At 41.6% G+C, this 21620-nt stretch overlaps 1 protein-coding gene across 1 annotated transcript; it reads left to right on the top strand.

Annotated features, from left to right (window-relative positions):
- The first annotated feature begins 544 nt into the window (after nucleotides 1-544).
- Nucleotides 545-19726, top strand: LOC136686044 (collagen alpha-1(I) chain-like). The gene is made up of 50 exons (XM_066659520.1): nucleotides 545-736; nucleotides 2459-2650; nucleotides 3304-3326; nucleotides 3588-3623; nucleotides 4131-4223; nucleotides 4677-4745; nucleotides 5236-5280; nucleotides 5523-5576; nucleotides 5922-5975; nucleotides 6277-6330; nucleotides 6465-6518; nucleotides 6618-6671; nucleotides 6771-6815; nucleotides 6945-6998; nucleotides 7311-7355; nucleotides 7471-7524; nucleotides 7668-7766; nucleotides 7887-7931; nucleotides 8064-8162; nucleotides 8319-8480; nucleotides 9642-9695; nucleotides 9823-9921; nucleotides 10179-10232; nucleotides 10431-10529; nucleotides 10723-10776; nucleotides 10896-10949; nucleotides 11449-11502; nucleotides 11610-11663; nucleotides 11988-12032; nucleotides 12154-12252; nucleotides 12395-12502; nucleotides 13293-13400; nucleotides 13494-13547; nucleotides 13908-13961; nucleotides 14186-14293; nucleotides 14516-14569; nucleotides 14692-14745; nucleotides 14899-15060; nucleotides 15171-15278; nucleotides 15444-15551; nucleotides 15673-15726; nucleotides 15840-15947; nucleotides 16072-16125; nucleotides 16402-16509; nucleotides 16695-16748; nucleotides 16847-16954; nucleotides 17052-17331; nucleotides 17555-17745; nucleotides 17846-18088; nucleotides 18339-19726. The coding sequence occupies exons 1-50, from the start codon at nucleotides 655-657 to the stop codon at nucleotides 18483-18485; spliced, it is 4344 nt and encodes a 1447-aa protein (XP_066515617.1). The 5' UTR covers nucleotides 545-654; the 3' UTR covers nucleotides 18486-19726.
- Nucleotides 19727-21620: the final 1894 nt, after the last annotated feature.

Consider the following 21620-nt stretch of genomic DNA (forward strand, 5'->3'; position numbering starts at 1 on the left):
TTTACTTACTTTTCACCAGAATGTTGTGCAAACGTTGCCTATTTAACTGACGTGGAACCGACGCACAAATTTGAATCAAGTCAATTCAAAGGTGCAAAATCCAAGTAAGAACGAAGGCTGCAACAGTTACCAAGAGAACCCAAGATCAATGATCTCCAGACGGAGAACAGACGTCTCGGAGATGGTCTTTCCTTTAGTTTGTGAAGCTGGACTGTTAAAGCTGTTAAGCCCGTAAGCAGAGAGCTGCAGGCCTGCCGTGTGGAGCTGCTGTCACACTGAAGCTCAGGAGCGTTTTTGGCTCGGTTCACCCTCACCTTTTCTTTAAAAGATCAAGTTTCTTTAGATGCTGGGGTGAAGCAGAAGAATGGAGAAAAAAAAACGTTACTGAGACAGCCCCTAAGTCTGATGAAGGAGGGATCTTTTTTTTCTCTCTCTCTCCTGTTAAACGGGAACATGCCTGAGCTCTGTGGTGCGCCCGGCACCTCCCCAAAAGTTTGGAGTATAAAAGCGTGGGGAAAAAGTGGGTTTAGGCAGTAGGGAGTTTCTGCTGGGGTCTGGACTGGAGTCAGAGAAGACCGGACCCTACTTTGTATGATTGGAGTCTAAAAGTGAACTTCCCTCGCCTCAAAGAGTCTACATGTCTAATATTTAGACATGTTCAGCTTTGTGGATATTCGGCTGGCGCTGTTGCTCAGCGCAACAGTGCTTTTGGCAAGAGGGCAAGGCGAGGACGACCGTGAGTATCCCGTTCTGTCTCTTTCTTTAGGCCTTTTGCTGGTAAATTGTGGGCCAGTTTATTTTCCGTGTGCTTGAGAGGGAAAGAGCGAGGCTCAGTGATCAGTGACACAAAAGGGCACGAGCTCCTCTGGGAGATGATGTTGTATTCAGCCTGAGAGGCTGTCGCTTTATTCATCATTATAGTCATCTTTATTATTTTGCGTTGCATTGACCGTCAGTGTGGAGCGACCCAACGCGCCTTTGCTTGAATGCATGCGTGGAGGCGAGTTGGCACAGGTTTGAAGCCTCTTCCTAACAACCCCTCCTCCCTCCTCGCGCCAGGGATGCCCTGGAGCTATGCTTTAACAGCTGCAACGACAGGGACAAACAGAGAAATGTTGCAGAGCGCATTCACTCGAGATGTGATTTTATTTTTTTCAGTGGCAACACTGGGAGTAATATACGCCGTTATAACTGCGTGGAATTAGCTGAAATGGTGTGCATTACACGTATATGGGTTGTATGTCAGTACAGGTGTAAATAGTGGTAGGGTATGTTTACTACTGAACCAGAGGGATTTTAAAAGTCTTCTCCTGCATTAAACTAAACAGAGCAGAAGCAAAAAAAAATATTTAAATAAATAAATAAAGATGACCTCATCTTTGGAGCAGAGTATGGAGCATCTCACAGAAACTAAAGCAGGATCCTAAGGCGGTATTTGAACGGTAGAGACTCATTTTGTCTGATTAAGATAAACCTGGAAACAAATCAAGTCGTCTGTGACTCTCCACATCTGGAAAGTTGACTCGCACAGACTTTTTGTAATCTGCCAAAGCGATTTAAGAAGCAGATCCGTGGTCCTATAGTGCCCCCTAGCGCTCAAAGCTGGAGCTGCTGGCCGCGGTTTCAGCCGAGCCTCCGCCCCGCCTCCAGCGCTGTTTCTAATCTAAAACACATGTGCAGACTTTCCACTAAAGGAAAAACGGGAGTTGCTGCCAAGCCGTGAGTTTCTGTTATTTTGTGATAGACGGTGGACCCCGAACGACGTGGACATTTTTTTTTCCTGAGCCGTTCCCTCATGTTAAAAAACAAACTTCGTCTACAGCGCCACCCAGAGCCCAGCGGGGGTCATTACAGCCTCGCGGTTCAGTTCGAGGCCACTTCAGCTAAGACATTTATTATGGAATAGTTTTTAAATAGTTTGTATATATCAGTATACAATTTATCAGGGAAAATAACTTTAATATTAAGCACGAGGCTGTGTGCTTTTATTTTGTAACACTACCATAAGAATTCAGGAAGTCAACAATCCAGTTTTTTTTTTTTGCCTAAATGTAAACCTTTGGATTAAATTTCAATATTTTAATATATTTTTTTCTTATTTGTTTTTGCTCATATTTCTTCAGTTTAATCAACTAAAATTTTCATTTATTTTATATTTATTTTTTATTTTTTTTACACAGGACTTTTAGGCATTTAGGCCCAACACCAACAATGCTACAAAATAACAACAATAACAATCATTATTCATTAAATATTTTTATATAATAACATTATTATTATTATTATTATGCCGTTTTAGTATTATTTTGTGGGCAACATACTTTTTCCAAACGTATTGTATAAATGTTTAATCCAGGGATAGTTGCGTTAAATCACGAAGGCGTACTGTGACTTTGCTTCTTATTTCCCTATTCTGCCCGAGTGGTGTGATACAGTGTAATGTGTGTTGTGTCCTCAGGCAAAGATAGCAGCTGCACGTTGGACGGGCAGGTGTACAATGACCGGGATGTCTGGAAACCGGAGCCGTGTCAGATCTGTGTGTGTGACAGTGGCACGGTGATGTGCGATGAGGTCATCTGCGAGGACACGAGCGACTGTGCCAACCCCGTCATTCCTCCCGACGAGTGCTGCCCCATTTGCCCCGACGACGGTACGACATCCGCCCACAACCTCGCCCCGCCAGGCCACGCCCACACTGCCACCGCGGGAGGCGGACGCTGCTTAACACTTCCGTCATTTTGATTTACGGAGAAAAAATTAGAGTCGGAGTTTAACACGGATTCCCCTCTGTGGATATCACATTTGACCAGCGATTGTTTTGATTGATACCGAAGCTTCTCTTTGTCTCTGGATTAAATTTGCCTTTTTGTCCCTCGTCAAATAATTTGGTTTTGTTGATATTTCGACTGAAAATAAGAACACACTTGCGCACATTTAAGGCACAATTTGCTGAATTGCGAATATCACGTGGTATATTTTATAGACAGTTTAGTATAATTATGACAAGGCTACATTTATGTTTATTCCATGCAGAGGACACATTAACTCAAATGAAAAAAAAAAAAAGTTCAAACATTTTCCTCCAGTTTTGCCCCAGACTTTGGGCTGCCCTTTGGCCTCTGGCCCAGTTAATAAACCATGAGGAAAGAGACAGGTCACAGGGTCAAAGACATGCTCGCTGTTTGTTGAATCACATCATATAGGGTTAGCAATGCTTCATAAATCATTTATATGTTTTATTTACTTCATTCTTTTGGTTTATTTCTGTATGATTTTAATTTGTACATTCTCTTCATTTTGTAGAATACCAAGAGCCCAGAGCTGAGGTAAATGTTTTTTTTTTCCCCGAAAATCATTTAATTCCATCTTACTGTTTACTTCTTTCTTTATTTATATATTTGTTTTGTTTTCGTATGATCGTTTAATTTTCTAGCTGTTCATTTTCCATTTCCATTCAGTTTATTTATGTATATCTCAGACAACACTCAAATCAGAGTTCTTCAATCAATATATTAATTTGTAAAATATATTTCAATCAAAGTGAAGCACGTACTTATGTAGCCTGTTCTCTTTTTACTGTTATGTAGGGACCCAAGGGTGAGCCTGGCGAGAAAGGCGACAGGGTAGGTTTCTTTGGCTGTTTATTTTCATTTTTGGAGCTGCATGTTTTACAAGGTTAATTCTTTGGCCTCAGTGTTTGAGCGTTGTTGTGTACAGTCGTAGGCCTAAGCTAGTAGCACTATGCCTAGCTGTATTTTATTTGCCTCTAAAGTGTGCTTAATCCTTACTGTTAATGTACATTAAATGCAAGGTACAGTGGTCAGTATAACTCAACAGGACTTTTCAAATATATTCAAGCAGTTCAAATATTTGGGCAAATATTTCTTCCCAAGAATAGACATCATGTCATTGCTTTGTTACTGATAATTTCCAAACTGATGAAATGGTGTGGCACATTCTGATGCCATAGTTAACAATGTGGATTCTGTAAAAAGCCTACAGGAGTTTACCTTGATTAGAATTGTCCTTGTAGGCAGATGCAAACATAAATAAACAACATGTAGATTTGAAAGGCCACTAGCATCTTTCCTTTTTCAGACACTCACTCTTCTTCTCTCTTCCTCTATCAGGGTCCTGCTGGTCCTCCCGGCAATGATGGAATCCCCGGACAGCCTGGACTTCCTGGGCCCCCAGGTCCCCCTGGACCCCCTGGCCTTGGCGGAGTAAGTAAATCACCCTAGAGAAGGAAAGTGACAAACATACGCCCCCCAGACACAGAAGCAGATTCTCCAGCACTTAGCCAGAGCATAACCCAAGGGCTCACCATTGACTCACTGAGTGATCTGGAATTTAGCCTCTGGCTTTAGATGAGCCATAGGGAGTATGTAAGAGTTTGTAACAAAGGACATCTCCAGGTAGAGTGTAAACCTATTTCAGCACCACAGGCATGGACAGCGTCCTGAGGGCTTTAGAGAAGCATAGAGATGTAATATGCCACCATAGACCTTCAGGACAAACTCAGTTCAGAGACATTTAACTAGTACTAAACATAGAGTCAGGAGGCTTTATTAATTTTGCCTTGTTGGTTGCCATATCAAAATACATCTACACTTCACATCTTTGTTTTGTTGTACTCACAGATGATTATTTAAACAAATATTTTGCCCTCTCCACAGAACTTTTCTCCTCAAATGTCTGGAGGTTTTGATGAGAAGTCCGGTGGCATGTCTATCCCAGGCCCAATGGTAAGGACACACCATTGCTATAATTGTTATGAATTGCTTATGCTTGTCTAACATATGGATTTCACGCTCCTTCTGTCTTCATAATTTAAACAAATCAACACTTAGCTTGGAAACACACAAACCTCTAACGAATCTAGTTTGTCTGATCAGGGGTGTAAAAATAAGCTGATATAATGAATTTAGTGAGAAATTTCCAATGCCGCACCCTTCTTGATTTTCACATAGAGTCTAGACACATGAATTCATCTTTACACAACTAGTCTAGACCTATGTTATATTATTTGCAGTTCCTGCTCAGACATAAATGAGTAATCTAAACCACAAATGATACAAAAAAGTTATAATCCAGGTGGAAAGAAGCCTGCATATCACTTATTAAATACACTTTCTTCATGTTTTATAATTGGTTGATTTTAGTACCAACACATTCAGGTGCTTTGTTGTTTCTTCCATGAAAATATCGCTGATTGCTTATTCTCTTGTCTTACAGGGACCAATGGGCCCCCGTGGTCCCCCTGGACCTCCTGGACTTGCCGTATGTATTTTCTCCCTCAGTTATTTTTACAATTTATAGCAGATTTCTGATTTTCTTAAACATACCTTTATTTGGGCTTTTGTGTTGCCTAATAAACCTGTGCAGACAGACACTTCTGCACTGTTGGAACTGTCAAACAATCTGAATTTTACTTATTCTCACCACTAATATTCACTTTCTGTCAAATGCAGCAGCATATTATAGTAATATTTCTAATTTGCATTTTTGTGTTTCTCCTCTAGGGACCCCAAGGTTTCACTGGCCCTCCCGGTGAGCCTGGTGAGGCTGGTGCTCCTGTAAGTCTGAATATAAAACTGATATACACAATAAACATAAACATAAACAGCCTCTCATTTCAGTAGTGGAGGTAATTTCTTCAGTGCACTGGAAACTGTTAATCTTCTTATATATCTGCATATCTACATCCATAAAAACATTGGGGTTAATTAGGTTAACGAAGGTCAAAAAGTCATCACTTTTACATGGATTGATACAGCCATTGCACTCCATGTTAATAAAAGCATGGCATTGTTACAGCAAATAAAATATTTACTCATGGTTTTAATAAACATAAAGCTTTTTAACTTATCTTAATAATGACACAAACATTTAACCTGCTGTCCCCTGCTTGGTTTCTGTAGGGTTCTATGGGTCCCCGTGGTGCAGCTGGTCCTCCTGGAAAGAACGGAGAAGATGTGAGTAGATCAGGCAAACTCCAACTTTGTGTTTAAACCAAACCACCACAAATACAAACAATTATGAAGCTCATTCCCAAATTTATGATAACCACCTGCTCTCCACAAGTTTAAAATGTATGGTCACGTCCATTGCACTCACTGAGGTTGGATAACTTCTAAATCTACTAGTTTCTGAGTTGTTCACACTATCACAGTCTGGTTGAGTAGACATACATATATATTTTTGCAGTCCTGTAAAGTAGACATAGCCTTTAGCTTCATTTTTCTTTGTTTTTTTTTTTCACTTTTCGTACTGTAGGGTGAGTCTGGCAAGCCTGGTCGCCCAGGTGAGCGCGGTCCTTCCGGTCCTCAGGTGAGTGCCTTTGTATTTCATCAGTCTGCAAATATACTCTCCCTTATAAAATATGGTTTTTAGAACTATATCTAAAGCAAAAACCATTTAGTGGCTTATTCTTATCTCTTGTATTCTATTTCTGTCTAATACAGGGTGCTCGTGGATTCCCCGGAACCCCCGGACTTCCTGGAATCAAGGGACACAGAGTGAGTGACCATGCCCATAGAGAGAGGCCATTTCTGCAGCCTGGCGGATATTAGCATCTCCTGAGTTGTGCTAAATCTCTTTTGTGGTCTCTTTCTTAGGGTTTCAGCGGTCTAGATGGAGCTAAGGGAGATACCGGTCCTGCTGGTCCTAAGGTTAGCAACGTTCTGATCACACTTTTGCATAAACACTGCATTAAAACACTGCAATTACAGTGATGCATTGGTTTAAAACTTATTGATTTCACCCCATAGGGAGAGCCTGGTGTATCTGGTGAGAATGGAGCCCCTGGCGCCATGGCAAGTATCACCAATATCTCTGAATGTCATGTTTAAAAGCTTGAGATTTTATACTGAGATTCATTTAAACATGATGCCTTTACTGTACTCCACACTGATCTCTATTCCCTATCTCTCCACCTTATCCAGGGACCTCGTGGTCTTCCTGGTGAGAGAGGCCGTGCTGGACCTTCTGGTGCAGCTGTAAGTATCTCAGCTATCACCACAATAATGGATATTTACACATTCCTGACCATCAGCAATTCACGTACAAAGGTTTTCATTTAGATAAAGTGTAGTGCTTTGACTTAAAATGATCACAAAAGTTGGTTTGCAATAGTTTTCCAAATGTTAAGTGCTTTCAAAAAAGCATTTCCAAAATAAGAACGTCTTTGATCCAAGGATGGAGGATCCTGCCTCTGTACAGGACTTAAGGGCTCAGTAATAGACGCTACACTCGAGTACAGCTTTACAACTTTGGCTCTAAATACACTTTCGTTTATTCTAATTCCGCAGGGTGCTCGTGGTAACGATGGTGCTGCTGGTGCTGCTGGTCCTCCTGTAAGTAGCCACTTTAAAATTGTTATGTTCACTGATATTTAGTTGGTCACATTCTACATGCCAGTTCTAGAAATGATATCCATGAGGCTAAACCCAATTTTATTCATTGCTTTAGGGCCCAACTGGTCCTGCTGGTCCTCCAGGATTCCCTGGTGGCCCCGGAGCTAAGGTAAGAATCCTTCTTCATTGGAAGCAAATAATTAGCTTAATAACATTTTACTCATTGTCATCTATTTTTAAAACCATTTTTTCTTCAGGACTGACTTCAGTTCTTTGGCCTGCTGGACTTATTTGTTCTCTGTTCCTACTTAGGGTGAGGTTGGTGCTCAGGGAAGTCGTGGACCTGAAGGACCCCAGGGATCCCGCGGTGAGGCTGGTAACCCTGGACCTGCTGGGGCTGCTGGACCAGCTGTAAGTAGATTTTTCTTTGTTTATGAGTTTGCATTAAAATATATGAGTTGTAAGAAAGCTTGAGAGTTTTGTAGATTCCATTTTGACCCACTGATCCATTTATGTTTCCTTCTGTTCCAGGGTAACAACGGTGCTGATGGTGCTCCTGGTGCTAAGGGTGCCCCTGTAAGTGCACATTTTTAACTGTTATTGAACTTAGCAGCTAAAATGCTAGGTAACCTAATATGGAAGTTATTATTTCATTTGTATCCTTTAACCAGCCAAGATCTTGCACTAAATCTCTGCTGCCCTCTACAGGGTGCTCCCGGAATTGCTGGTGCCCCTGGTTTCCCTGGACCTCGTGGTCCTCCCGGACCTGCTGGAACTCCTGGTGCCGCTGGTCCCAAGGGTAACACTGTAAGTATATGTTTAATATATAAATTAGATAAATTAGCTCTTTTTGGTTGTTAATGTGTAAACTGAAGGAAATAATGTACAAGGCTAATAGTGGTCTGTCCAGTTGCCCTTTTGCCCTAATGAGGGTATTAAATGTTTCTGTTTTTGGTGTGACAGGGTGAGGCTGGTGCCGCTGGAGCTAAAGGAGAGGCTGGTGTCAAGGGAGAGGCTGGTGCCCCTGGAGTTCAGGGACCCCCTGGACCTGCTGGTGAGGAAGGCAAGAGAGGAGCTCGTGGTGAGCCCGGTGCTATTGGTGCCCGTGGACCCGTTGGCGAGCGTGTACGTACCACTATGATTGCACTGATATCACATACAAATTCATCATCTGCTCATCTGAGTAATTCAGTGTTGTATACAACGCGCTTGAAGTGACTACAGTTACACACCAATCAGCCATAACATTAAAATCACCTGATCTCTGAATCCAGCAAAGCCTTAACAGCAGGGGCTTTCATGGAGTGGACTTCCCACTGATCAGACAGAGCCAATCAACACCTTGAACTCTATCGTGTTGCATTTAGGGGAAACAGTTGCTATAAAGGGAGCACTATGTCTGCAGAAATGTTTAGGTCATTGGTAAGTTTCAAAGTAAAATCTAGATGAATGCTAGGACCCAATGTTTCCTAGCAGAACATTGCCCAGAGCATCACATTGCATCTGATGGCTTGTCTTCTTCCAGTAGTGCTTTCTGATGCCATCTCCTCCTCTGGTAGATGACACAGACAAATCCAGATGTTTACATGATGTACAAGTCAAAATGTGATTCATAAGACCTCCTTCCATCACTCCATGACCCAGATTTGATGCTTCATTGTCCAATGTAGATGCTTTCAGGTCTGGACAGTGGTCAACTCGACCAGTCTGTGGCTATGCAGCAAGCTACAAAATGCTGTTTGTTCTGACTGTTGGATCAGACTAGAGCAGTATCCAGATATGCATCACTGAGCCTTGGGCACCCATGACCCTGTCACAAAATCACTGGTATTCTTTCCTTGTACAAAAACACCCCACAGGACCTGCTGTTGTTTTGGAGGTGCTCTGACTATGATATTTTGTCTATCCTTCACAACATGGTCCTGATCAGAATCACTCAGATCCTTAACCTAGCCCACTTTTCTTGTTTCCAAAACATCAGTTTCAAGAATTGACTGTTCACTTGCTTTTGTAGCATATTCTTCCCCTTGACAGGGGATACTGGACTCAGAGAATCCTTTGCATTAACATGACCCTGGCTGTGGCTTTAATGTTGTGGCTCATCGGTGTTAATTTCCACAATGACTGACTGAATATTTCTTCAGTGTATTCAAATCATTTTATTGCTGCACTGTCATTTTATTTGAGCTGTTATAAAACACACAGCTGATCAAGGACCTCAATAGAACCTCAGATACACAACTAAGGTAAGAGCTGAGCTTGATCCACCTGTCTTTCTTTCTACAGGGTGCACCTGGTGCTCGTGGTTTCCCTGGTACTGATGGATCTGCTGGCCCTAAGGTGAGTATTTTTTCACATATTTCGATACAATTACAATAACATACAGCATTCTGATTATTAATGATAGTTTAGTATTTAGTGCTATTTCTGACATTATGATGCTCATCAATACCATCTTTTATGATAGGGTGCCCCTGGTGAGCGTGGAGGCCCTGGAATTGTTGGACCTAAAGGCGCCACTGGTGAGCCTGGCCGCAACGGAGAGCCTGGAATGCCTGGATCAAAGGTAATTTGCACTGGATCTTTCACAGAACTAGAAATGATAGACAGGACTTTGGCTTCTAAAATGTAAATGTGTAAACAATATGAACAACAACAAATAACTGCCAAAATAACTCTTCGATTCAGTTCAGTTCGATTCAGTTAGATGAGGATTTCTAGCTAGATTTCTACAGGGAGACCAATTCAACTCATAAATATTTTATTTACTTGTGCTTTTCATGAAATGTACTCAGTTAAAACTCTTGTCCTTTTCCCAATTAGGGTATGACTGGTAGCCCTGGCAGCCCTGGACCTGATGGAAAGACTGGCCCCTCTGTAAGTTTCCACTGAATCTCATATTAATGAGAGCATATTTGTCTCATTTTTGATATTTGAATAATAGCACTAGTGGGCCATTCTGGGGATGAGAATAAATGAATATCCAGCTGAACACATGTTCACATAGACATAAACATACATCATCAGTCTCATTCATTAATAACATGCTGAATATGTCTGTCCTTTTCTTGACAGGGACCCGCCGGACAAGATGGCCGCCCCGGACCCCCAGGCCCTGCTGGAGCCAGAGGTCAGCCTGGTGTTATGGGATTCCCCGGACCAAAGGGTGCTGCTGTAAGTGTGCTAAACTTGTTTCTTAACTTAGGAAAAGTTAAAAAAAAAACATAAATAGCTTAGCTAAGCTTTAAAAGTAGTAATATTACCAGTGAGGTGGTATCATATTCCCAAAATATTTAAGAGTCATGGTCAGTTTATGTGAATTTAAATGCTTCTATAAACTGATAACATTCTCTTTAACTTTCCATAGGGTGAGGGTGGCAAACCTGGTGAGAGAGGTGTGATGGGTGCTGTTGGTGTTCCTGTAAGTACCTAAATGTTTCCTTTACACAGAAAAGCATAAAGAAAGCGGAAACTTCTGCAATAAGGAGTTGGAAATGTGCATTTTGCTATTTCTCATTTTGTTATTTTTTGTATTTGTAGGGTGCTGCTGGTAAAGACGGTGATGTTGGTGCTCCTGGTGCCCCCGGCCCCGCTGTGAGTATTTCTACTAACATCTGACAATTCCCTGAACATCTGAAATTTTCTCCAATTTCTAAATAGATGGTAGACAGTAATGAAATGTCCAACACTCATAAAAAACATGCTAACAATTTATTTATGCTCATTGACCATTTTTCCAGAGACAACTATATTTAGGTTTACTTAATAACTGTAAATAATGCCTGTAAGCCATCTGTAGTTGCACAAATTATGTGCCACCAACCACCCTGTTGATCAATGGAAAGGCACTGAGACTATATATAGTCTTATATGGTCTTTTGGTCAGAAACCAGATGACTTAATAATTAGAAGGCCAGTCTAATGAAATGGCCACCATCTGAACTGACCTTAAACAATCCCATGTATCCAAAATCTATTGACAATTACTCCCAGTATTCCAGATATTGTTCCAATAATTGACTAATTTCACTGTGTTTGCTTTGCACAACGTCTGACCATAACAAAACCATGACATTTTTTCCTTTGTCTCTAGGGACCTGCTGGTGAGAGAGGTGAGCAGGGACCTGCTGGTCCTCCTGGATTCCAGGTGAGCATCTACTTCTCTAAAAAAATTAAATAAATAAAATACATCTTCTAGTATCTTCATGTGGTCAACATCATTGCTCACTATTTTGCTTTTTATTTTTGTTACAGGGTCTGCCTGGACCTCAGGGTGCTACTGGTGAGCCCGGAAAGCCTGGTGAGCAGGTAAGACAATAGCAAATGTAAACACACCTTCACATCAAGATGAAGCCTGTGAACATATGTCCGTCTATTGGTACTGGTCTCCTACTGGTTACAATTGGTCTTTCCAGGCCCCTGTTTCAGATTAGAAAATACACTCTACTTTAAAATGTTCCATTGCTGTATTTTCATAGGAAAGGTTTTTTTTTAGGTTTTTAATTCAGTTTTTTGTTTTAACTGAAAGTAGTTCCAACCAACCATTATTAATGCATCAAGCAGCTGGAATTAGTGGTCAAATTATTTGTACTTCCAAAAAACTGTTATTTATACAGGCTTATCTTGTTACAGGGTGTGCCTGGTGAGGCTGGTGCTCCTGGACCTGCTGGATCCAGAGTAAGTATCCACAACATTAACAACTTTACAGTTTTCTCCTTGAGAAATACATTGGACATTGCTAGTTATAGTCAAAACTATAAGCTAACAATCCCTTCCCTTCTTTCTCATCTCTGCTCAGGGTGACAGAGGATTCCCTGGTGAGCGTGGTGCCCCTGGACTTGCTGGTCCTGCTGGCCCTCGTGGCTCTCCTGGTGCAGCTGGTAACGATGGTGCCAAGGTGAGTCACCTGTCACTGTAGTCAACCATCTAATGCAACAAACAGTGTTCATGCAGCCATCATTAATTTCTGTTCTGTTGTGAAGGTGCTAATAATGCCAATATACACTTCTTAATCAATGTGTCTCTTTCTCTATATATAGGGTGAGAGTGGTGCTCCTGGTTCCCCTGGGGCTCAGGGTCCTCCCGGACTTCAGGGTATGCCTGGTGAGCGTGGTGCTGCTGGTCTGCCAGGTCTTAAGGGTGACAGAGTAAGTGTGTTTCCAAGGTTGTGTTTTATGCATAGCACAACTGGAACTGTGTATTCAGAAAATGAACCAGTTTATATAATTTCCAGAACATGCTCAGTACCTGGATCAAATACATTTGGTTAACAGGAAGGAGCTCTTCCTGTCCAAACGGTATTTATTGAGATGCGCTTTAGGATGAGGATCATCAAATTAATTTATGATCTGGAGACCATAAGCCCAAAAGCCCAAAAAAGAGAACAAGATGGCAACCTAGTTCATCCTAAAAATCTTCTAAAGCATACACTTTTGAAGATAACAGCACTGATGTTTGCCAGTGAAAACACTCTATTTTACTTCTTTAAATACTGCTAAATATTGCTTCCTTGTTGAGCTAATAGAGCATCAAAATAATTCAGCATAATACTCAGCAATATCATGGCAATAAGTAAAAAAAAAACCCTTATCAAAGTCCGAACACCAAAATCTTTTAAACAATACCAAACCTTTACTGTGGTAAAACATTTCAAATATGTGAAATATCTGAATAATTAAGTATTAAACAAATATTGATCACCTGATGCTCTATTAAACTTTATACAATAGCAAACTGAGATTTGGGATATATCCAGAAAAATAAATTGCTTTTATCTCTAATATTACAACCATATAATATATCATATCATAACTCCAGAAAGAAATGTTCTTGTCTGGAACTAGACACATCAGTGCATCGTGTCAAATATCAACTTTGTTCTTAAGCCTTTTAGAATGCAACACTTGGAATCTGATGTCACATTGTCTCTCCACTTAGGGTGACCAAGGCGCAAAGGGAGCTGATGGTGCCGCTGGTAAGGATGGCATCCGTGGTATGACCGGACCTATTGGACCTCCTGGACCAGCTGGAGCTCAGGGCGACAAGGTGAGTTTTTGTTGAACTTGGTGGGCCTCATGGTTAATAACCAAATCACATCAACTGATTGAAGCTAATTGTATTGCATCTATCTTCACCCAGGGAGAGCCTGGACCTGCTGGACCTCTTGGACCCACTGGTGCCCGTGGACCACCTGTGAGTACTTGTCTCTTTTATAGTGATCATATAGCACACCAATATTGAATGATTTTGCTTCTGTGTCAACCTCCACCAAACATGATCAAGCCCACTTAAATATGACAAATAAGACTTTTGAATATTTACAGAATATGTATCTGTTAAACGTATATAATTAGACCTTAAGAACCATGTTGTACCCCTGTGGGATTTACCCTTTGGGAGCAAAAGGTTAATTCTATAGTACCCTGTTTCCTTTGCATTTACTTTTACATTTAGTGACTTACAATAAGATTAACACTTAATGTCAAATGGCCAAAGATTAGAAGGCATTATTTTGACTTGGTTTGCGTAAGTAACTCTGATATTCATTCCTAGGGCGAGCGTGGTGAGCTTGGTGCCCCTGGACCTGCTGGATTTGCTGGACCACCCGTGAGTATCAACATAAATTCAAACTCAGCCTGATCATAGAACACGTTGTTATTGTATATTAGGTGATAAATTCAATTGTACAAACTTTATTTATTAAAAAAATATATATTGTTAATATAGTTGTCATTCAGCAAGACAAGGTCTTTCGCATGTAACATAATTTATATTATACAATATGGGAGTTGTTAACAGGCTTGCTCACCATGTCTATGGATCTTACATAGGGTGCTGATGGCCAGCCTGGTGCTAAGGGAGAGGCTGGAGATGCTGGTGCTAAGGGTGATGCTGGTGCCCCTGGACCTTCTGGAGCTACTGGAGCCCCTGGACCTCAGGTACAGATATTTCTATGCCTGTCTTAAATAAAGCTAATGCATTTGTTGTTTAGTTGTTTGTAGTAAACTAATGAAAGCAATATGTATGGATATGCTACACTTACGAAACAACATTATAGTACATATAAATATTAGCCAAATATTTGCTATTTGAAATTCTTTAAATATTTTAGCCACTGAGATTTGTTATTAACAATACATTGCAACAATGCTTCCTTACAGGGCCCTGTTGGTGCTACTGGAGCTAAGGGTGCTCGTGGTGCTGCTGGACCACCTGTGAGTAACAATCCTATGTTTTTTATTTTTCCTGAATATAACAAGCCATAAATATGTCAGGAAAATATTATGCTTATATATATATGGAGATTATATTTTGACTTTCCATCTCTTCTGTGAAGGGTGCTACTGGTTTCCCTGGTGCTGCTGGCAGAGTTGGACCACCTGGCCCCGCTGTAAGTTTTACAATGCCACTCAAAAAAAAAAATCTTCTTAAATGACAGCGGTTAACAATACAGTTGCTCAAGTTACATATCACTAAAAGGAAAGCTTCCTCCACTATTGCCTGGTTTAATACTGATCTTCCACTGTTTACTTGTCACTGGCAGGGTAACTCTGGTCCCCCTGGACCTCCCGGACCCTCTGGAAAAGAAGGCCAAAAAGGTAACCGTGGTGAGACTGGACCTGCTGGTCGCCCAGGTGAGATTGGTGCCGCTGGCCCTCCTGGTGCTCCTGGTGAGAAGGGAACTCCTGGTTCTGAGGGTGCCCCCGTAAGTGTCTTATGCTGTTTGTTGGTATAACCTTTGAATCCAACTTTGAATGCAAACACTGGTATTTTCAAGTATTATATTATCTTCATCCTTGGCTATCCTTTTTATAGGGATCTTCTGGTATCCCCGGACCTCAAGGTATTGCTGGACAGCGTGGTATTGTTGGTCTTCCTGGACAAAGAGGCGAGCGTGGTTTCCCTGGCCTCCCTGGCCCATCTGTGAGTGTCAAGTCATTGAAATCTCATAAATAGTCTTAGTAACTCCAGGTGGTAGAACTTAACTCAGATAAATCCTTAGTAAATATTGGCATTGATACTTGGTATTGCATACGTCGGGGGAATTGCTCAGGCATTAACCCAGCCAAATACCTCATCATTTTCTAGGGAGAGCCTGGCAAGCAGGGACCTTCTGGCCCCGGTGGCGAGCGTGGACCTTCTGGACCCATGGGACCCCCTGGACTGGCTGGACCTCCTGGTGAGCCTGGACGTGAGGTGAGTATATTTACCCAGTTGGAGTGACATCAGTAACTACATCAAGAACAATTTTCATAATACAACCTGTTGAAGTTTGTGCAAAATGACAAACTTAATTGTTGAAAATTATTTCTCTTAGGGAACTCCTGGTAATGAGGGTTCTGCTGGCCGTGATGGTGCTGCTGGCCCCAAGGTGAGATGAGCATTTTTAATAATTCCTCAGCCATTAACTTTTTAAAATGTATTCCTTAACGGATGCTTAATGTACACTTGTGGTTGCAATTGACATCTTTTTGTCTTTTGTAGGGTGACCGTGGTGAGTCTGGTGCTGCTGGTGCTCCTGGTGCTCCTGGACCCCCTGGTGCTCCTGGACCTATTGGCCCTGCTGGAAAGACTGGTGACCGTGGAGAGTCTGTGAGTAGTTTTTCCGTAGTTGAAGCAAATCTAGTTCTGTTAAACCTACTTTAAGACAAAGGTAACCTGGTCAGTTAATGTACATAATAAAATTAAGTCTGAATGTGTGTCTTTACTTTTCTAGGGTCCCGCTGGTCCTGCCGGTCCTGCTGGTCCTGCTGGCCAACGTGGTCCTGCTGTAAGATTTTTTTTTGATTATTCCATTGTTACTTATTTTTATCCCAAAAGCAAAACGATGCACGATCCATGCACAGTGTAGGACTTTGTTTGAAGTAAGAAAACTGAGGCATCTTGCCTAATTTTCATCGATAATCAACCAGAACATATCTTCTGAAAGATCAGATGACCAATTGGTTGCATGAACATTCATTTTCACTTTGTACAGAAGTACATGAAGGAAGATCTTCTGAATATGTGAGCATAATTTAGGCTGTACCCCTATCCCTTTGTACAGGGACCTGCTGGAGCCCGTGGAGACAAGGGTGAGGCTGGAGAGGCTGGAGAAAGAGGCATGAAGGGACACAGAGGATTCACCGGAATGCAAGGACCACCTGGACCTCCCGTATGTGCCTTTGGATTGTGATTTATATGTTGCCATTAACATTTTATTAGTTTAAATGTGCTAGATAGGCATTTGTTTTCTTCCTGCTACATGAGGATGCTTTAATAAGTCACACAGAGAAAAAGAAAGAACACAAGCTGTCAAATGAAATGACTGATATTATTTTGGACTATGTTTTATTGTAGGGACCTTCTGGAGAGTCTGGACCTGCTGGAGCTTCTGGCCCCGCTGGACCAAGAGTGAGTGTTTTTGTCATTATTCTCTCTTTGATAGTAGTTTATGTCAGCACCTCAAATCTTTACTGATTTGTTTTTTTTCACGCCACTTTGTACAATAGGGACCTGCAGGATCTAGTGGTTCCGCTGGTAAGGACGGTATGAGTGGACTTCCTGGACCCATTGGACCCCCTGGACCTCGTGGTCGCACTGGTGAAATTGGACCTGCTGTGAGATACTGTTTCCTTTCTCTTTTAGTTTTGAACTCTATAGACCATATATCAGGCACCTACTTTACACCCCTACTTCCACCATTCATTGGTTTAGGGACCTCCTGGACCTCCCGGACCCCCTGGACCTCCTGGACCCTCTGGTGGTGGATTCGACATTGGTTTCATTGCCCAGCCCCAGGAGAAGGCCCCTGATCCTTTCCGCCACTTCCGTGCTGATGATGCTAATGTGATGCGTGACCGTGACCTCGAGGTTGACACAACACTCAAGTCCCTGAGCCAGCAGATTGAGAGCATCCGTAGCCCCGATGGCACCAAGAAGAACCCTGCCCGTACCTGCCGGGACCTGAAGATGTGCCATCCCGACTGGAAGAGTGGTACGTAAATTGTAAAAAGTTTCCAAATTGTGAATTAGAGTACTGTGAGGCACTTAAGTGCATACTGGCTTAAGATGTTTTACTTACCTTGTTAAAATGAAAACAGCCCACATGGGAATTGTTCACAGCTTGTAAATTTACCATGAAAATCCTACCCACTGGTTTTTCACTGGTATGTTTTTTTGTACACGGTCTTCTTACAACCTTGTTCTACATCACATAGGCGAGTACTGGATTGACCCTGACCAGGGCTGCAACCAGGATGCCATCAAGGTCTACTGCAACATGGAGACTGGCGAGACCTGCGTCTACCCAGCAGAGGCTGAAATTCCCAAGAAGAACTGGTACACAAGCAAGAACATCAAGGAGAAGAAGCATGTCTGGTTCGGAGAGGCCATGACCGATGGCTTCCAGGTGAGGACATTCTCCATATTTGAACTGACTCGAAGACCTTTTGGCACCAACTTGAAGGTGTTTTCTCATCCCCATTTTGTCTCTCTTCTTCACTATATAGTTCGAATATGGTAGTGAAGAGTCCAAGCCTGAGGATGTCAACATCCAACTCACCTTCCTGCGTCTCATGTCCACTGAGGCCTCCCAGAACATCACATACCACTGCAAGAACAGTATTGCCTACATGGACCAGGCCACAGGCAATCTTAAGAAGGCTCTGCTGCTCCAGGGTTCCAACGAGATTGAGATCAGAGCAGAGGGCAACAGCCGCTTCACATACAGCGTCACTGAGGATGGCTGCACGGTGAGTAACATGCCCTTTTTTGCTGAGATTCTACAGTATATGGATTGCTATATTTCATAATAAACTCATATACTCTTAATTTAAATATATATACATATATATAAACTGTATTTGTCTGGTTAAGAAAAGAACCGTTAATGGTCAACGTGCTGTACAAATTAATCTTAATTTATAAGATAGAACTTTTGGCTTATATTGTTTCTGTGTCATTTTTAGTTATTGATTATACTTTTTTGTTTATTTCCTGCAGTCGCACACCGGTGCATGGGGCAAGACAGTCATTGACTACAAAACAACGAAAACATCTCGGCTGCCTATTATTGACATCGCTCCTATGGACGTTGGTGCACCCAATCAGGAATTTGGCATTGAAGTTGGCCCAGTCTGCTTCTTGTAAAAAAGAAATCTGGACTTGAAATTGTTTGTGTGTTGTGTGTGTGTTTTTTCTAGCAGTCATCTCTCTCAAATCTTTTCTATGCATTAAAAAGGCCCTAGACTTCGATTTGGCTGTCCGAATGGTCCTCTTGCTTAGAACTGCACTTCAGAAGACAGTGGTTGTGTGCTATAAAGCTTTTTTTGGGACCACTATTTTACCACCACCCACATCGAGGATACTTTAGAAGATTCATTTGTTTCACTGGCAACAAGAAAATAATATATACCTGTAAAGCATAAAATCCCCCTGGAGATTAAAATGAACAAAGAAAACATGAAAAAACCATGAAAGAAGCAAGTGACTATTTTTTACCACTGCGGAAGGACAATGAAAAAAAAACCAAATGCTTTGTACCATGTTCAGGTGTTAAATAAATCTGTAAAATGATATTTAAGTGTCTTTGTGTTCTACCCATCAGAACAAGTGTCCGAACGGCACAAAATGTCATTGTTCCTTTCGAGCGTCACAAAAAGAACATCGCAAATAAGAGACAGGGGTTTGACTTCATTGTGATTTCTTATGGCTACCTCAGATAAAGTAACCTACGTTATTACCCAGTGTTGACCAACACCAGGTTAGGATTTTATGGTTAAACAAGCAAGTAACAGCTGCAAAAGGTGCTATTTCATGAGGTCCTGTTAGTGGGGTGTGTTAAAGTTGTGCTTTCTTTTTTATATATATATAAAAAAGTAATGTGTGTCACTCTTGCTCGCAGGGCCTTTGGTGCTAACAATCATAATGTCTTGTGTCCAGTTGTAACAAATGTCTCTCTTGCTAAAGGGATCTGATTAGGGAGTAGATACACAGCTTTGACGCACAGTCTTTTCAAGAGCAGAAATAAGCAGGTGGAGTCTGGTTTTTCCCCTGACACCTTTTGACACTTTTTGGTTGTTGTCTTTTGGTTTCTTTACTGAATCCCCCTCGTATTGTTCAGCGATTCCAAGCAGTGCCCCTCTTCTTCCCCTTTTTTGTATTTGGAGTTGTTGTTTTTTTGTTTTGATTTGTTTTGTTTTTTTCTGAAAAGGGTTTTTCCAAAGAAAAAAAATAGGAAGAGAAATAGAGAATCCCCAAAACTAGTGAGAGAAGCAGACACACAAATAGGGGGTTTAAAACAAGAGGATCTGTACCTATTTTGTATATGTATAATAAATTTGAGATGTTTTTAATTATTTTGAATGCTGAAATAAAGCATGTTAAGTGGTCGACCTTATGTTTGTCAGAAGTGATCTTGACTCATCCCTGATTGCCCAATGGACTTGAATGAAGCACAGCTTGCACCTGTTACAGTTGTTTTGACTGAAAGGAAGATTAAAAAAGTATCAGAAATTGCTGTCTTACAATTGTACTTTTTATTTTTAGCAAAAGTACTCCAGCTGTGAGGAGTCCTTGCTCAGAAGTACATTTTAGCGTCTGTACTACTTACTGTTAGCAGTGGGTTAGCATACCTGCATTAACTCCGGGCTTCTTCTTTTTTCTTCTGACTAAAATCCAGTTGTAAATAATCCGTCGACAGTGAAACCCATGAAGATAATCCCTTAGCTTCGCAGGGAGATAGAAAGGAATCGCTCAGTATCGAAAGGGTTTCCCGCCTAAATCATATAACGACTCCATTCAGGTTCCGGAGGAATACCTCACTAAAATCAATCCGCGGCCTGAAGAAAAGTGTCCAGCATTAATCCGTTCCTTTAACGCTTTTTCGGGCTGGAAGTGTCCGTGTGTGTCGCTCTCTCGGTTCCCTCTGGAATGATAAGTTCCTGCTGGTGGAGAGGAGTGAAGTTGGTGTTGGTTTTGCTCGATACAAGAGAGCCATTGTGTGGATAGGAATGTGAAGGCTTCGGAAATGGGGGCCTACCTGAAACAAGACCCATATTTTCATTCATTTAAAACATAACTTTTGGTGTTTTCGAGCTTCGTAGAGCACAAACTGGCCCGTGTTTACTTTCACACTGTCATGAATCCCACCTTTGATACAATTTAACCCAGTTTTAGCACCGAATTTACAAATATGTAGCCTACAACCAAACAACACCCCACATTTACTGTTGTGCCGACAATGTTTTAAATAATAAACAGTGCTGAAAATAAGAGCGTACATTAAAAATACACAAATCAAGGTTAATTAGCATCTACAGCACGAGGACATTAGAATGATCTAAAATCACGTGGGTTATTTTTGTTTATTAACCCCAAAACAGAATATATTTAGAAGTAACCAAGAAAAAAAATCTTTAATACATAATGCAGTTATATTCCCTGCCTCTACCATGTACCATTCACCTGCAGCCCAAAACCCTGCCCCTCCAGGGATTGGTTTGCTAGGTTTATGATGTCAGAATCTGTGGCTGTTTGAATTAGCTTGTTTATGGATGATTTAGAGTGCTTTATCATGGCGTTCACTGCTTGTTTACCTCATGATATGTCATAGCACATAAATAACACCACATGAACATGTTAACAAGGTGAAGAAAATATATTTGGGGGGGGGGGGGGGGGGGGGGTTCTTGTTTAAGAAGCTGATGTTGGAGGACCAGGTGACCACCAATGAATTCGATGCTCTTGACCATCTTCAGAGTGGAGCCATCAGTGCTCATGCACTGTTCTTCTGAATTCAACAACTTTCTTTGTTTTGTTTTGTACTTTTTCAGACATGTCGCTGATCATACACCAGTCTGTTAGCTGTGGCACCTCCTCTCTGCTGACTCTTTCATTTGATGTCATCGAAAAACGTGATTATGTGAGTCGTGAGTCGGCAGAATTAACAGTAGTGTACTGAGCACCCAGCCCTGTGGGTAATGGAGATGTTATTCCCAGTCTGGACTGACTGAGGTATACCAGGCAGGAAGTCCTGGATCCTGAGGACTGGTTTGGACAATTTGCGAACTGCAGGGCATCAAGGGAAGGGCCCAGCAGGGTCTTGAGGTGCCTCATGACAAACCTCTTGAAGCAGGTCATGATGATGATGTCCGTGAATGCAACAGGGTGTCACAGAGTCAGGATGGAGGAAATATTTTGGTATGTATAAACGCTATTTCAAGAACATTTGGGATGCTGTGCAAATAATTAATTAAAACACAATCCAGTGATGTACAATTCAAG

Source organism: Hoplias malabaricus, unplaced genomic scaffold, assembly GCF_029633855.1.
Source record: "Hoplias malabaricus isolate fHopMal1 unplaced genomic scaffold, fHopMal1.hap1 H_2, whole genome shotgun sequence".
In the NCBI taxonomy this organism is placed as follows: Eukaryota; Metazoa; Chordata; class Actinopteri; order Characiformes; family Erythrinidae; genus Hoplias; species Hoplias malabaricus.

What these genes read in the sequence shown, in the direction of transcription:
- LOC136686044 (XM_066659520.1), top strand. Translation starts at nt 655, where the DNA reads ATGTTCAGCTTTGTGGATATTCGGCTGGCGCTGTTGCTCAGCGCAACA. An exon ending in CTGGCGAGAAAGGCGACAGG is followed by an intron (nt 3,624 to 4,130) that starts GTAGGTTTCTTT and finishes TTCCTCTATCAG; the next exon opens with GGTCCTGCTGGTCCTCCCGG. An exon ending in CTGGTGGCCCCGGAGCTAAG is followed by an intron (nt 7,525 to 7,667) that starts GTAAGAATCCTT and finishes GTTCCTACTTAG; the next exon opens with GGTGAGGTTGGTGCTCAGGG.